The sequence below is a fragment of the Rhea americana genome, unplaced genomic scaffold (assembly GCF_003343005.1).
Source record: "Rhea americana isolate MKP2758 unplaced genomic scaffold, rheAme1 scaffold_12, whole genome shotgun sequence".
NCBI classification, from domain to species: domain Eukaryota; kingdom Metazoa; phylum Chordata; class Aves; order Rheiformes; family Rheidae; genus Rhea; species Rhea americana.
In genome coordinates, this window is record NW_028185261.1 from 8,177,371 (window position 1) to 8,195,612 (window position 18,242).

The 18,242-nt window shown below is 36.4% G+C and overlaps 1 protein-coding gene across 3 annotated transcripts in view; it reads right to left on the reverse strand.

The window, feature by feature from the left end:
* Positions 1 to 18,242, reverse strand: part of MYO3B (myosin IIIB) — a 227,727-nt gene that overhangs the window by 46,844 nt on the left and 162,641 nt on the right. For all 3 annotated transcript variants that reach the window (XM_085323242.1, XM_085323250.1, XM_085323256.1), the window contains 3 exons: positions 9,941 to 10,061; positions 3,737 to 3,800; positions 2,727 to 2,862 (listed from right to left, as the gene is read on the reverse strand). In XM_085323242.1, coding sequence (XP_085179368.1) covers positions 2,727 to 2,862; positions 3,737 to 3,800; positions 9,941 to 10,061 — 321 coding nt within the window. The remainder of the gene's footprint in view (positions 1 to 2,726; positions 2,863 to 3,736; positions 3,801 to 9,940; positions 10,062 to 18,242) is intronic.

Here is an 18,242-nt window from a genome sequence, read left to right on the forward strand (position 1 = left end):
GGCAACTGAAATGATTAATTTCTTGCTTAACGGTTAACACTGACTGGACTTTCTTCTCCATCCTAAAAAGAAAGAATATCAGGCAGACTGTGTCATACAGAAAGCATGGGAAGGGATCCTTGGCTTTGCTGCTAGCCCTTCCCTTCCACTTTGGCAGTGCCAAGGGGAAATCCTGGGCAGTGTAGAGCCAGTTCCTTAAACTTTATGCCACCCATATCACATGCACAAACTTAAGTGCAGTACACGCAGTTTGGTCATACTTCTCAGTCTTTTTATGACTCAGTCTAAAGCCTGTTGAAGTGAACAAGAGTCTTTCATTTCTTCACTGAGAACAGTCTTTGCTGGATCTGTGTGCAAAATTTCCTGCTCTATTTTTCCTTTGCCATTCTAATAGTGTGAGCCAGCACCTTGAAAAATTAAGTTGCTGGATAATAAGATATAACTGACTAGTCTGCATTATAAATACATCAATATATTTTCACAAAAACATTCAAACTCGTATCAACAATTTTCTCCCTTTTGTGTTTAGTTCCTCTCAACCACATTAGAACTATAAGCCCCCACCCTACTGGGACTTCAAGGCAAATAAGCAACTTATCCTCCACTTTGGGACATTAGGAGTGCCTCCTTCAGCAAACATCAACACTCCTTCAAAACTGGATCACAGATCAGTGCAGAACCCTATTACACTCCTCTCCCTGCTGGTCTCTGCATTCTAGTTCCCCAGCACTACCTAGACTGATGGACGGGGTGTATCTGCAACGTAGCTTATGGAGGATCCAAAATCAGTGCATAACATTTTAGAGTAATGCTTCATTATGAAAAAACAAACAAACAAACAAACAAACAAACAAACAAAAAAAAAACAGTCCCTGTATTCTTCGGACCACTCAGTGGAAAGATTTTTCCTGAATATCAGCTTACATAGAATAGTCCTACATTATTAAAAACACGTATTTTACAGTGTTCTTCTTCCAAAGGTAAAGTTCAATGCTTGCTATTTCACTCAGTTTTCATAATAGGTCTAACTATATTCCGTGCTTAAAAATACACCTTGTACAGTAACAGTGAATAGAGACTCAGCAGGGTGTGAAAGAATTTGAATTTCACAGTGCAAGCTGTGCTTTTAAAAGCACCCAAGGAAGTTATTCTTCAGCAAGTTTACTTCCTTAACAGAGCATCATCATGCTTTATTGAGAAATTTCTTACTTTTTTATGTCTGCACACTTACTTTTTTTATACCTGTATATTTCCTAAATAGCCCAGACCACTGTTGCATTTATCTCTTCTTTTATTGGTATTCTTCTATCACATCACATTTTTGAAGTCTCCCTGAATTACTGGGTAATGATTCTGAATCACAGGCTTGCTAAATGTGGAGTTCTACCAATTTACCCTCTCTAAGGAGTTTACTTCGGATGTGGTTTCACTGATTTCAACGAAACTAGTTACAGGGTAACATACAATACCCAGTGAGAGTAAGGATGACAGATTTGGATCCTGATTGCTTTCCTCAAGAGGGTTTATTGCAAGGAAGGTATTTTCTTTTCACAGGTTTATTATTTAGTAAGTATTAATTTAAAAGAGTACAGACTCTACAGTCCCACACCATGGATTCAAAACCCATAAGGACTGACCTGCATGAAGACAATATAATGGATTTCTCAACCTGTTGTGTTTATATACAGTTCTGTCTTTAGAACAGAAAACATATTATGCCTGTATAAAAGTTTGAAAACATTGAAATTGCGGTATTTCCCATAACAGAAGGATCTGCTCCTAAATATACCTGTCTTCTTAATGTTACATTGTAAATTGTTTAAAGGGACTCTCTTTTAAGTTTAAACATGGAAATCGCAGGATTAAGGCTCAAGTATTGAGATAAAGATTTGTAGTCTTACAAGACCAAAGTCCCATTAAATATATAAATAGAAATGTTAAGGTATGACACAAAATTATAAACATTTCATTTTCTGGAATAACCTGGAAATTAATGTATTATCTTTTATATTTTGGCTCTAATTATAGGTATCGTATTATCAACCTACTTCATCTTAAACTGTGGAAGGTATTTTATAACCCAGAATGGAAGTTTATATTTAGGGATTTTCAAACACAGAATAATTACAATAAAGAAGAAAAATATTTTGATAGGTAATGATTTCCTGGAACATTGAAAGATAAATCAGACAAAACGCAAAAGAAGCAAACAAACTTCATAATGCTTTACTTCAAGTTTTTAGGCTGATACTTGACTACGGCAAAAATAACCTATCAGCAAACAGAATAAAGAACACATTGCATAGATTTTAGTATTATTGCAGACTTTCTTGTTTCGCAGTCTGAACCTTTGTGAGTGTAAACAAACAAGTTGTCTTTCATTCTGCCAACTGTGAGGGCCTCCTGACTGAATTTCACTTTTGAGGCTAGAAGGTGAAGGAAAGCTAAAGCTCTTGAAAGCCAACTTGATTTCATTAAAAAGATATTTCAAGATTATTAACCATGTTTTTAGTAGAAAATTTATTTTAAAAATCTCTATAGTTCTGCCTCTGTACTTAGGTACTCAGAGTTGAAAATAAGTGGAATAAAGTTAGTTCCTTTATGTTTCCTGCCTTCCAAGGGATTGTTAAAAGAGATCATTAGTATATAAAGCAAATTACATGCTGATAACAAGTACCTTATAAATAGTAAACGAAAGATCTCTGTTTCTTTAATACATTTCTTACCTTCTTTTTTATAGGATCTCAAGGGACTTGACAACTGATGGTCTGGAACTGACTGGCACTGGCTAATTGACTGTGGATCATTCATTCCAAACGAATGTTTTTGAATAAATGAAGAAGCAGGAATCTCACTCAAATCCTTTTGGAATAAAGAATATTGTTTTAGGAACATAAGTGGTGTATTGATTACACTCTGCCACAATAACATTTAGTTGTGATCTCACAGAGAGCAACTGTACATTTTCTACAACTCTTTGTGAAATGTCTAATGCTAGATTAAAGTTACACAAGATCAGCAACACTGACTTACTGCCTGTGTCACAAACATTTATTTACTTTTCCATTTAACTTATTTATCCCCTTTCCTCATGCAGTTAATCATAGCATGCACTATATGCTGATTTCCTCTCATAGTTAATTTGTATCTTTAGAAAAAAGCTATAGGAAGGTATTAATCTGCTTAACATTTCTAAGTACATCATCCAAGGGATTTTGTTTTTTTAATCTTACATATGCTCAGCAGAGTTACTGGCAAAAACTGTACATTTTCTCCATTTCATCCTTTCAACATCAAATGGTAAGCAGCAAAAATTGGATCAGACTTCAAAGACTATGCTGTGCTCCAAGTCACAGAGCGACTCCTCCATTTCACATATTGAATTYGAGCAGGATATCAAAGTGCTACCAAAGAACCTCAGGTCCTTACTAAAAAAGAGGCTCTAACATCTGTAGAAAGTGAAGTGCACAGACAAATCACCTCAGGGAGCAGCTAGCATTTATTCTCAGCAGCAAATTTCCAGCCTTTTGATTCTCTTATTCACTGTACCTCCCTGTCTTTCTACAGAACTAAAGTTCTTAGCAAGCAGGCTTTTGTCTCAAAGACTTCAAAACATCACTAACGGTTTCATGTTCAGATGGCTACGCCAAGCAGCCACRAACACATTGCAAAACTGTGGACTCAGGAATTTGAAGTTATAATGTAATGTTATTTTAGAATCTAAACTTAGTAGTACCTTTTTTGTTTGCTTGTCGARAAAATCAGGCACCACAGGAGAAGACTGGCTACTGGCTTGCTGCCTAAAAACAAAGAAATATAAAATGTAGTTTAAACGTTGTAATTTCTTCATTCTTACAAAAGGTTTACTGCCATACACATTTTTTGTTGATTTCTCCTTTTCCCCTCCCCCAATTTCTCAATATGCACATACGATCCATTCAGAGAAAACACAGATCAGTTCCATTTCCTCTTATAAGGAAGTGCATGTTATTAAACACAGTAACTGGCTACGAGCAATGAATTCATCATTAAAAATTTGTGGATAAGTGCACATGTGCAAAATAAGTTCATGAGAATTCTAGAAATTGAAGTCATTTATTAAAATTAATTTGACAAGATTTTACATGAAACATTTTTTCCTCTAGAGGCTGTGAAAAGCTGTTTTCACAGAAAAATTCAAATCTGGGCACTTAGAAAATACGACAGAGGAAGAAGAGATGAAACACATGGCTTTGTGTTCTCCCAAAGACATGTGGAGTTAAGCACAGAGCAAGGAAGAACAAGCCCTTGTATTCCTTGTCTGCCTCTACCCCTTTTGCTATTTTACCCTCACATGTCATGTCACCATACAAACATCACAGACCGGCTCCTGYCCTCATTAAAGCTAAACAAAGTACCATAAAAACCTTCCGCAGGCCCCTATCCTTGCTGGCAGCCTTTTGAAGTCAATGGCTCCCTTCAATAATAAAGTTCACATAAACAGAATTTGCTCCAGCCTCTCTAGTTTTGCAAAACCAAAAAAGATGCTATGAACTTCACTTGACAGATGAAAAAAGGAGGTCCATAAAGATTATCTGGTATGCCCACGGTCCTAAGACTGGAATTAAACCCAAGATTTTCTGTTTGTCAGAACATGCCTCACCCATCTCACTGTAACTTCCAACCCCCTCACAACCTTTCTGAAACTGCTGTTAATGGCACTTGCATTTCTACCTGTTGATGAAAACATCTTAAATATAAGTTTCAGTTATACATTTCAGTTTATAATATACATCCTAGCTTTTCCATAGATGGCAAATCACTTTTTAAGGCATTAAGTAGCTTTTTCAGTTATATTCCTGTTATTCCAAGAAATGCATTTTAGCCCTTTCATTCACAGTGGGAAGTGGAAACACAACAGACAAAAATTGCTCTACTAATCAACAAAAAATACAGCATATGTTACCCTAAGTTTCCTACCCATTTCCTATGTTTCAGTCAGCTACATTAAATAGAAATGCCTCATGTAACAATGGAACAAAATGCTGGACTTTAAAAAAGTGTCTGGCTACATGTGTACTATACCTTTTAAAATGCACCTTTAAAATGTACCTTTTAAAAATACTTCAAATTAAAATAACACTACTCAAGGACTTGAAACATTTTAAACTATTATCTATTAAAATTTGATAGTTGTAGATAATACATTTGTTCTATCCTATCCACAGAGGTTGATAAAACATTTCAAGCCTTATACTGCAATGGGGTTCTATGTTAATTAAGTTTGTCTGAATGTATTACCCAATTCGAAGGAGTTGACTTCAGTTGTTTCAATCTAGAACAATAATGGTGGTATGACCACTGTCAATACACTATCTCTGGGTGTGAGAATAAAACAAAGCATTCATGACAAGTCAAACTTCCGATTTTTCTGAAATGACTCAATTTCGTGACTACAGTTTAGATTTGCTAGTTAGGTTTGGTGATTTTTTTTCCCTTTATTGTTTGTCTCTAAGAAGGAGATACAAAATATCTTGCCTGAGTTGTGATTTCCATTTTAAAAAGTTTTTTCCTTTAAGAAAATATGGGGATTCATTTTTTAAAAAGAATTCTCATTTTGTACTTGAACACTTCTCCTATAGGAAAGTATAGAGTATGTCTAGGACTTCACTCAGCAATGCATTTGTGTATGTACTGTGTTGTCTGTAAGTCTGCAATTTCTCTCATATATATATTTAGTTACATAAATATTTATTTAGTGGGATTACTTGGATAACTTGMCATTTTTCTCAAAAAGTACTCGAACATTTTTTGACATGACTCATTTCCTTTGCCCTTCTTATTGCAAAAAACAGATCTAATCTGAGCTAAAAAATACGAATAATCCTCAAATATAGCTAAGGGAGATAGCAAAATCAAAATCTGCCGTTGGATCAGAATGCTGATAATAGCTTACAGTGGTACTGAATCATAATCTAAATGTAAGTGATCAGATTTTGGAGTGTTTTGGATGTGCATCTAAATCCACAGCTTGAATTAATCTTTACTCACCATAAAGAATCTAAAATTCAGTATGGTTTTGCCAGCACTTTAACAGGGCTGGAACATCGTCCAAATGTTCAAAACATGAAGGTAATATTCAGTAGCTTGCCTTCTACACACCTGAAGCTAACATAAATAGCCTCTGGAATTAAGATCTTGATTTTGTCAGGAGCTCTCATCCCCCCTTTTGTGTCTTCTCCTTTCTTAAGTTCGGGTGTCAGCGGGAGCTTTAAGAACTTACACCTCCTAAGCAGAGGCTCACACCTCCATTGCAGCACCGTGTATTACCAGTTTATTCACATGAGACTGGGTAACTATCAGAAGGCAGTAATCAAGGTGGTAAATTCTCAATAGCATTGGCCATATAACTAGGGAAGATCTCACACTGGCAGACCCTACAGGTCTTCCCAGATCCATACTCTTCACTGTCCTCTGATGCTGCAACAATTACTGATCATCCCAACACAATCCTCTTCCCTCTCTGAATTTTTTTTTTCAGGCACAGCAACAATGCTGCTCCAAGCAAAGCTGACACAAGGAGAACTCCTCTACAACACTTTTTATACTGATTTCCTACACAGATGCAGCTGCTGGTGCTAGGATGCCATAAAGTGGCTGACTTGTAATGCCAAAGCCAATGCTCTGGCACAGAGACATCATATTTCAACAAGCCACTGCATAGTTATAGCCACCGAGAGTGTACATAGGGCTAGCCCATCTACCGTGATTTTAGCAGTCAGTGAGCTGGTCACTTTGGGATTTGTCACTTTGTCCCACTCAGGCCTGCAGATTCCCTGAAGTGATTGATGATGTCTGGGAAAGGTTTGGCAAAAGTCACATGCACATATTAGTTTCTGGCAGGAGTATGGTCATAGTGTCARTCTCCCAGGTGTACATTTATTCCCATAACCCTTTTGGAAAGAAAGAGTCATGGGCTACTCCACAGTTCTATGGAACTGAATGGAAAAACATTGTTTCGATGAGATAAAGCCATTTTCCTGCTAATGTTTACATTATTTTTCTATATCTATTTCTACTCCTATTATAGATATTTTCTAATTCTTAATATGTAATTAGATACTTGTATCTTATATGAAGCTATTGAACTTCATATCAGAAAGACTTCTGCATTTGAGTACAGCTAATACTTGTTTTCAAATTAGGCATACAAATGCAGGAAATATTTAACATGCAATAATAATAACAAATGTGTGCATTTAATTAGCATTTTATGTAATTTATTAGCTTGAGTTTGCTTATATTCTTCATTCACTAACTGAAGAGTGTGGACTAAGTGTAGAGATTCAATTTCCTTGAGGGAATTTAATTTTTTTAAAGTGCCTATCCCCATGCCTATTTTTTCTGAATAATTTGAAACTCATTAGATAGTAGAACTGAGTGCTTTATATATATTATAATACTGGAATTTTTCCTTACACATTTTAGAAAAAGCAGCAGATTGTCATACGTTTATATGCATAGTTATCTTCCTGTGTATACAACGAAGCAGATCTCTATATGATTTTGCTTTCTGACCCTGAGTACTTCTCAGATCACTTTTCATTTTCCAAAACGGCCAGAAAGAACAGAACAGAAGAAAATAGAACAGAAAAGAGAGTGTTTTATTATTCTACACTTTAATTCAATACTACGTGAAATCACAGTGAGGCTGCCTTCTCTAGGGACATATTACAAGCCTCTGTGTTAAACATCTGCACTATTATTCATCAGTCTTCCATTTCCAACATGTTTCCTGTATCACTGAACAGCCACACACTTAAGACACAACAGCCCAGTAATGCTACATGTAGAAGGGAGGCTTGCTTTATGGGAAGTAAGTTATCACATTTAGTGCTAAGATTTGGAACATCACCTGTGAAATGCTGAACATTTTCAAGTCTCACTGACATCACTGGAACCTGAGGCCACTGCTGAGAAATGTACATTATTAGGCAAATAGCCTCCTACATATTTTGGGGTTAAACTTGAGAATGGCCAGCAATAATAACAGTTTAGCAACTCCAGACAAAAGAGGCTATGAATTTTATTATCTATCTTAATGTGTATAGCAATCAGGACTGTGTGCAAGAGTTCAATAGGCAAGGTACTTTACATGAGCACCTTCAGACCAGATATTTAAAGACATTTAGACATTGGAAAGGAAGTTTGGTGCCTGAATATCTTTAAAAATCTGTACCTTTGTGCTCCATAGAGACCAAATTTGTCTCAACAACTACTGATCCATAAAATGTTCATGAGTCTCACAGGATGTACAATTATGCAAACTGTTCTTAATTCAGAAAAATACATCTATTTGGAAAGCAATGAGGGATTCCAAAAGCAGCCTAGTGCAAAAGGGAAGGAAACCATTCCTGGCTAACACAAAAACTGGATGAAAGAAAAGTTTAAAGAGACAGTGTGCCTCCGAACAAGCCTGAGTGAAAGCTCTAGAACAATAAAAAGAAGATAAAATGCCTGTTTACACTGTAAATAATGTAAATATTTGGGATGCCAAATGGACTGATAATAAATTATTAGTTCTTGCTTTCAAGAGCCAGTGCAGACTACAGAAGAGATTACCAAGCCATTATCAAGAGTTCTAAAATGATCACAGTATATATCCCCTTGAGTATTTAAAAAACAAGGGGAGCTGCATGAACATGGAGGGAATCATAATTTAGAAAACTCATTGTCCCAATGAGCAGTGAGGCAACCTGAAGATAGAGCCATGATGGTGAACGGAAGTGTGCTCACTCTTTTCTCTGAGCATTAATACAAAAAGCCTCTATTATATTTGTTCCTTTTTTATGTCCTTATCCACTGGTCTGAATCATTTTCTTGCTGAAACCAGATTGCTGCACAGGAGAGATTCTGGAGCATTATTAGCTTGGAAGGATGCAGGTGGCTGCACCTGAACAAAATCCTGTAATAATGCACCAGAGGATTTAGCAGACTCTATTGAATCCAAACCAACCAAAGTCAGCACAGAAGTTAACATATCTGAATGTTAATCAGAGAAAGCAAAAATACCATTTTTTTTGAGAAGTTAAAGGTTATTCCAAAAAATCTTTCTCAATGGAATAATTGCATCTAGTTACAGTCAAGTMAGTCATTCATTTTCTCAGAGAACTCAGAGATGTAACAGGACCTGCATTTATATGCTATATAAAAAGCATTTAAAATCATAGRAATAAGAACTACAAAAGGTATTAAGAAGTCTGTTCTGACCATCCTGCAGCAGGATGGTCTCATAACTCGCAGTCACCTGTTAACGAAAATCAACCACCTCTGCGGGAACACTGCTGGAAAAACAGACTTGGACAACAGCAAAAGATGTAGCAGTTTCCTCTTGCTTCTCYCACCAAAGGAAATGTCAGGGGGACATTTGGCTGAAGTGACTCCCTTGGTAAGGAAGGTTAAAATATCCTTCGTCTACAAGGAGGTGTGCACCACTATCAAGGTTTATAGTACTTCTACGTTTTCTGTCAGTGACTAGTCCATCTGCTTTTTACAGCTTTTTTCTATTTCATTGCTGGTCTGTATGGAGCTTTACTTTCTGTTCTTGAGAATTTAGTAAAATGCACTGCAGTCAATTCTGAAACACTGAGCACTTGCAATTCTGCCAGCAGGCAGCAGTATTCTGAGTACTTCTGAGAAGTGCATAGGAACAGGACAGCAACCCAGGAAAAAAMGTTCAGCAAATAGATCCAACTCTCCTAACTGGGAGAACATTCAGAYGACTAAACTGGTGGAGTGACTAACCTAGTCACAGGGCTCATCCTCAAAAAATGGTTAGGTTCCCAAAGAGTTGGCTGAATCATGACAAAATGAGTAGTCATTTCGGAGTACTCTTTTCAGATTTCTTATTGTGTAGAAAATGCCTTCTTTTAGACAATGGACAGCATAGAATTCAACTCACCAGCGCTCTTCACAGTCAAAATCAGAAGTAAAGCAGCTGCTCATATGTTGAGGATTTGCTACACAACCTGTCCTGTTTTTCAATCTCGTGCAGTTTTTACGAACAATATATCCCCTGAAAGCTAAACAAACACAGTTATAAACCAAAGTACAACTTTACAGAGTCTGAAACACASACTGACAATAGGATCTGAAGTCCAGAGATGAACGCCTTCAACTCTTACTGAATTAGCAAGAGAAAGAGCACATAGCACTTCATGGGAGCAAGACTAACGTTTGCAATAGTTGGAAATTACACAGGATCTTATTCTCACTCTTACAGTGACCACCAGGCATAGCCAAGACAAGGAAAAGAGTTCTTGAAATGAGAACATATCTAATTTAAATAGKAATTTAGCTTAGAATGTATTAAAATACATAGTAGAAAAATGCTCCCAAAACACTATTTAACCACAACTCCCATGATTTTAGTTAGTCAGAAATTTACAAAATGACAAATTTTACCTGCTTTTCTGTGGGGGTGGGGAAGCAGGAGGAGAAAAATTCAGTGACAACTGAAAAAAGTCATAATCTCATTTCCTATTTTTCAATTAACTGTAACCATAATGTAACATTTAAAATGTCATTCATATAAATACTTAGGGAAAAAAATACACAGATTGGAATTTGTAAGATTTATTCATAAAAAAAGAGAGCAGAATGAAGTAGCCACTGGAAACACTGAATGAAGCAGAAGATACCTACATCTTTAATTTCATGTAGTGTTTCTGGATTTCAGTACCTGAATAACTAAGTATTTTTAGACTTTTATCTGATGTGAATTTGTTTGAAATCCTGGTACTTGTGAGCAGCTGGTAATAAAACTCTAGTACAAATCACAGATAATGATATACACTACATTTAGGACAAAGACTTTAGAAAGTATTGCAGTGTATAAATGAAATTATAAATAAAAAAAAAATAATGGTTTGTATCAAGCATTATTCTAAGTAAAACCTTGATGAAAGGGCAGAAACAGTTGAATGTCAAAGAAGCTAAATACAGTATCAACACCACAGTCTAAATGTACAACAAGAAGTTGCTGAACAAGAAGGCTGAAATAGTAAGGGAGAGGAGCTGTATGTTAGTTTAACAAGAATGCTTCTTAGAAACAGTGAGACAATACATAAAACCAAACTGGAGATAACATCAGGAGATATTATGACTTTGAAGGAAAAAAATCTCTGTCCAGGAAAAGCTTGTAAGAATACCAAATATATGCAAAAGCACAGTCAGTTTGGGGACTGCTCACCGCAAGGAAGAGGAGGAGAGCCCTCTCACTGGAGTTCTCAGAATCTAGGGTTAAATATCAGAGTGACGTCAATGTGATGGAGTGTGGTATAGGCCAACCTCACGTAGGATGTGGGCCAAGATAAGATTGTAGATTACACAGGGAAAGCAGGAGGCAGAATAAATTGGTCGACAGAAAAGCTGATTGGAAGATTAAGAAGTTTTCCCCATATCCCATGCCTGTAATTTAACGAAAACAGAACGTTTAAATGGAATTCCCTATTGAAGCAGGCATTACCTAAAAGATGAGAGAATAAAGACTCTATATAATTTGCTGTTTCTCAATTATTACCAAACTTACAGGATAATTCATTAATTTTCTTTTTGCTCCATTTAACTGCTCTTTTAAATTTAGCTTCCCATTCATGTTTTTGCATAATAAAAAGATGATGGAGGAAACAACATAAAGCTACTCTGATAATTTTTTTCTCTTTCTCTCAGAAAAGGGCTAAAACTGATCCCTTCTTTTCTATTTTAATTCTTGTACAGTGTTAAATGACTTCTTTTCAGCCACAACTCTCCTAAAATCTTTGTTGTTGCACTTACCTGTGCAATATAAAAAAACTAAAACCATTTTAACAGTTCAAGCAGTGGCAATGCAATGCACTATTACAATCTAAGCATTTCAGTGCTACTGAGGTTTCGAGGGCAAAAAGCAGCAAAATTAGCTTTAAATGCAAGGTCACTAAAATGAATAACCATTCACTTTACAGAAGGCATAATAGAAGCTGGGCTTGCTGACGTATCGTACTGAACACAGAGCTCAGGTATCATGAGGCTGAGGAACTTTCCACCCTTAATAATCAGACTGAAAAAGTCTACCTATCTGGCTGAGATGAGGCAAACGTTCCTCTGCCTCATGCGATCAGGCTTCCAATCCTTAACTATCCCCTACTGACCAGACAAGAAGCCTACTCTGATATTGGCAGCAAAGACAACTGGCCAGCAGCCATCTCTCTGCAGCTGATGCATGCTGAGTATCAGTCAGTCTATGTACTACCGTAAAGATAAAGAAAATAAGTGAAATAAGTGAATAATATAAAATTAAGTTTTCTTCTTAAAAATTTCTTGCTGCTCAGCAATGCTTTGTGAGTGAGTGTATGTGTGTGTGTGTGTGTGTGTGTGTGTGTGTGTGTGTGATAAATACTATGATTCTTTTTTTTTCCTTAGAAACTCTATTAATGGCAATATAACCATTTTGATCTTCCTCTCATTCAGCACATATAACTCACTATGTCTGATTTCATAAACATATTTCACTTTGCCTGTTATTCCATCAATATTTTCAAAATCAATTCCTCTTCAACATAACCTTTGCATAAGCTGGTTTCTAACACTCTTCTAGAACACCATGAATCTGACAAGTARTGGCTGTATTTTTCCTACCTTGTCTTTGACTCATGGGATAACTGAAGCAGCAGAATAAACAAGCATGTCTCTCAAAAGCTTCATGCAGCAGGACTGCATCTTTTCAGCATTTATTAATTGGATCTATAATGTTTCAAAAGAAATGCACATGCAGAGAATTCTACTGGGGGAGTCTGAGAGGTTGGGAAGCTGCTCCATCACAGCAATTTGCATTACTGACTGGTGCTGGTTTTGACACTAAGCACTTGGCTCAAAGAGTGTGAAATTAGCAGACTCATGTTGCTAGTGCTCCATGAACAATCACTGCATCATTGAAGAAGAATGATTACCAGCTGTCACCTCATTTTCACCTTATGTATTCTATACTCCAAACTTTACAGCAGCAGTATCTTTAATCCTGACCTTTACCTAGCTAATGATGACAGGATATGAACTCAAAACAACATGGGATATGAACCAGACTCTAGCACTCTTATTATTAGTCACTCAGTGCTAAATATTATATGTGCCACAATTCAGGACATAAATTTTTACTTCTTATAATGACTGATTCTCACACAGACTGAGTTTTCAGTCAGCTCCAGCAGGTAGCAAACTGAGAATATATCTACCTCGAAGACACTGAAGTGCGGCATTTTTCTGTCCAATGTCTAAGTACTAAGGCACATACATTACACACAAAGTTGCACAACTGCAGTTAGCAAAAGTCCAGGCATTTTCCCTCTGATTCCCATAGGAAATATATAGTGACAGAGTGAATTGTGAAGCGCAATGTAAAAGATCAAAGCTAAATAATCACAAGTCTAYATAAGAAGTACCTAGAAAGGAGATGAAGTATTTTAAAACAGCAAACGGATTCATTCTCAGTCATAAAAGACTATGTTAAACAAAAACCTGCTACACAGATAAACATTTTAAAACTATAATACCACCTAAAATAACATGCAACAACTTGGAAATGAAAGCTCATACTTGCTGAAGAGAAGGTATCATAGTAGCATGGTAGTTTGTAATAAAAAATTTCAAATCTGTTTCCTACAAACAGCATAGGACTTTCTTAATTTGCCTAGCTAAATGAGCATTCAGCAGCTTAACTACCAACATCTGAGAGGCTTTGGAGCCCATTAATTTCCTTCTTTGCTCAATGCCAAATTAATTCTAATGAATGGTACAAAGGAAGGAGAGTCATGTCCTTTACTACGGTCCCATGAGTGTCTCCCTTTTTTCACCTTCATTCAGGATATGTCTTGGAAGATGTGTATTTAGTAGCACAGAAAGCAAATCTTGTCTCACTTGCTCTGGTAGGATTATTAGGAGAAARCAAGTCACAAGTTCTTACATACAACTGAGAAGTATCTGAGCACCAAGCAGTGACTATCAGGAAGATTCACCAAGGCTGCCATCAGGACTGGTGTCACTGATGCACATCGCCACTTCCACATGACATTTGAATTACTGTGCACTACAGTAAAAAGCTCTGGTTTTGGGCTTTGGTCACAGGAAAAAAAGGGCAGATGAATCTGAAAGCCTCTGTCAGTATCAGCAGGGGAAAGGAGTAAGTTTTCCAAGGCTTCTTGTCCTTTCCTGWTTTTATCAAGGGCATGAAACCCAATAAGCATAGTTTCCATCATGGATTTACAGTGGTCTCCATTTCATCTCCTCAGAAATGGGAGAGAAAAGCAGAAGAAAATATCGATGTATTCACGGGGATGGAGCCTTCCTCAGACATGGGAAGAGAACATAGGATCTCGTACTTCAAAACCATAAGACCTTCTCACTTTTCCTAATGCATTCCCTGCATACGAGCAGCAGGCTTTTAATAAAGTCAACCAAAGCTGTGAAGCCTGTACAAAAAAGTTTGATTTGGCCTGAATGTGAAATCAAGATAATATAATGAGTCAGCTTAGCTATAATTAAGAGAAACACATATATCTCTTCAGTGGTTCTTATATTGACAATGTTGTTTAAAAGGACTAAAATGAATGATACAAAAAAGTAAAATTAGACTTGCTACTTAATGTCTGTACTTCCAGGAAAATTYTAATAAAAAGATTTTCTCTTTTRGATATATTTAGAAAGTGCTTGGAASTTTTGAGGACATTTTACTCAGGTAATTCATAGATCTATACAACTGTATTAGCTGAATACATGTATGTACACATACGTAGATACATACTGATATAAATACACAGATAAATACAGAGTTTTCAAGAAATACCTCTGTCTGTCATTGAAGTCAGCATTAAGTATTTGCTATTGAAAATCCCAAAGGTACCACTAAAATTAAAAGCTTATATTTGTTATAAATGTAAAATAGTGTACTACAGCTGTTTTCCTGAAATCCTTTTTTTTTTTTTTTTTTTTTTTTTTTTTTTTACTCTTCTAGAGTAAATTTTGCCATATGTTAGAGATATGTAAATAGTAAGCAACACTGAATTGGCAGAAGTTACAGGATTTTACAAAGAGATGACTCCTCTGGTTTCTGCCTGAACATCCTTCACTTTTTGTTAAAAGGAAGAGCCCAGATCTTGAGTTCTTGATAAGAATTGTCCAATACAATGTGACATATGGTGAGTGTGTGAGCACGTGTTGGAGGAGGAGATGGTGGCTCAATGGATTAGTCATTTGCCTTTCACCTCTGGAAGCATAGTTAAACTCAGTCCTGATCAGAGTTGCACAGTATATTCCAGATGGCTAAAGTGGGGCTAATTAAAATGAATGCAGTGATGTCACCTTGGATCTAAGTGAATCGCATGCACCACTCATTTGGCATTTCGGCAATGTCAGCTCACAAATGAAATAAACAGATTAAAGTCCTCCCTTAAATTTTTGGAGAGAACAGTCGCTCTACATGGAAATACATGCTATCATAACAAGAAAATGTACTTCTATAATTGTATTTTCTCTTTTTAAAAWTTCTAATTAATGCATTATCCTAATACAAAGAAATATTAAATGAGACTTGCATGTGAGGTAAATCAGTGTAGTGACATTTCAGTCAGATGATTCAGTGGATATATCCTTATTTAAACCAGCTGTGACTCTGGCAACATAAGTTGAAAAATTATTTTAACAAAATCTTTTTCCTTTTATGTAGACTTAAAACAAAAACAATACAAATCCTAATTGTAAGGAAATACTTGCACAGAAATGCACAGTATCATTAAAGTGAACACACAAAATCATTCTTCACAATGTAAGTAAAGTAAAAAATTTCTAAGTAAAATATTATCATCTAACTTTCACAGTTGAWAAACTGTCTTGAAGAAGTAAGATCTTGTATACCCTGAAGATTTTAGCCATGAGTCTAGTAACATCTGTGTATCTGAGAACCTGTAATGTTGATATGCTGAAGTAGGGTAGCTTTTTTTCCCTACCTTATTTAAATTCACGAACATTTTGTTTCCTAGCAAGGATGTTTTCTCCCATCTACAATAATGACTTATTTTGATTTAATATTATACACTTAGGAAATGTATCCTCATGTATATTGTGAAGGTTTTTTTTTTTTTTTTTTTGTAAGTTTGTTTTTTCTTCCAACATTTCATCAATGGATAGTGAACTGCTGGGCCCACAGAGATCTCCAGACCACCAGCTCATGTATTTGAAAGGCATCTGTTTATTTTTAAAATGCAAATGCAGCTACCTCAAAGACTGACTTGCAAGAAATGAACAATCTGAACAAGTCAAGAGGTTTCCAATCAGGAGCCGTGTTCCTCCTTTATATCAGTCTATGATCACTTGCTGTCAAAACCACTTAAACAATATCCTGGAATTTGAATGAAGTCCCCCCACAATTAAAAAGAGCAGGCTAATCCTGCAAGAATTATTCAGGCAAATCATTTTTCACACAGTTTAAAGTAATGATAAGGTCATTTACAAAAGAAATCAGCGCCTTTGAAATGCTGACTTGTAGACAGAGGACTGCCTGGAGGAGGGCCATAGATAACAGTGAAGACTGGCCTCCTAACACTACCCTTGCAGTCTTTGGAACTGATTCTGATGAAGAGAAGGCCCAATAAGGTTAATACCCCTACTTTGATCTCTGTCAAAGCGTACCAGCAAGAATTAATTTACATTTCAGATGAAAAAGGTTGACAGCATGAAAAGGCATCTTGTTTCTGGTATGTGAATGTGCTGTAATAGATCGGGAATTCTGAAAGGAAGTTCTGAGGAAGCTAAAGGGATAAGCCGAGCGGCTGCTTTTATTGGGAAAGAGATGAAAGGAAAACAAATTTCAATATGCGCTGTTCTGTAGAAACATGTAAGCCAAATGCTTCCTAAATTTCAAGGCCTGCTTTCATTGGGGGGGGGGGCAAGAAGGAGGGAAAGTAGAGGGAAATACATACATTTTAATTATATGGTTTTGCTAATGTCTGGGTGACAAATGCAAACAATTTATCTCACTGCCTGCAACTGTTCATTTTTTTAAAAAAAATTACAAAGGTGATCATACTCCTTATTGAAAAGCCTCCTTTAACTACACACTTACGTTATAAGATGTGAAGGAAGGAGATAGATTTAGGCTTTCATTTGTCTCCTTGTCACTAGACACTTGGGCAGTGTAATGTAAACAACAGAAAGACAGAGTATTTTAAAATCTAGAAAATGGCCACTATTTGCAACCACCAAAAACAAAAATTTTTTTGAAACACAGAATGATTAGCATGTACAGAAGAACAAATGTGCACAAAAAGAATTTTCAGTTAAGAAGTCCTAGATACAAGTTTGATACAAAGTCTGAGGATAATGTGCTGAAGATGATGATGATTATATCTCATCTATTACAGTGCCGAAAGTAGGAGGTGTAGCCAGCCTAATTATTACAAACAAAGGCACACTGTGTCACTCTTAGCTCTATAGTCCTAACGCTCRTTCAGCTGGTCTGATCACTGAAACTGTCAAGTGGCAGGTTACAAAGGAGCCCAGTGCGTGTGTTGGTGGGGAGAATGCTCTCGGCATTCCTCCAGCGTTAGCTGGCGAGTGCCCGAAAGAAGTGACCACACTCAAGGGTGCAGGCACATTCCCACTACCTCTTCTCTGCCATGTTCAACACAGTATCTCAAAGATGACAGGAAGGAACACAGCTCTCAGTCTCTCCCATGTGTGCAAACATCAGAATAGATCAGTTGCTTTCTCTAAAAAGTTGATGTGTATGCAGCTCCTACATGCCCAGAAACGCTGGATGGATAAAAACTCTAGGGCAGAATGTTCCCAACAGCCTCCCAGAGTGATACTGCTACACACCGGCTTACTAGTTTATCTACAAGATAACTCATTTTAAGGAACTGATAATAAGGGGAATATGAGAGGCCAACTGTTTCACTTTACTTTCTACTGCAAGGTACTATAAAAATAAGAAATTACAGCCTAGGTATGGTCAATTGTAAATGTAACAAATACTGCAGAAAATAGCTGAATGTGGTACCTTACAGTACATTTAGGAGCCCTATCTGAAGAACTGCAACCTATGCTACCATGAAAACAATACATGACACCACAAGGGAGGGTAAGAGAAGAAGAGCATGTTCATGCAATCTTCAGTGCTTATTTTAATGGTTAAAAAAAAAAAAAAAAGTATTTTTCTCCACAACAGTTCTCTATTT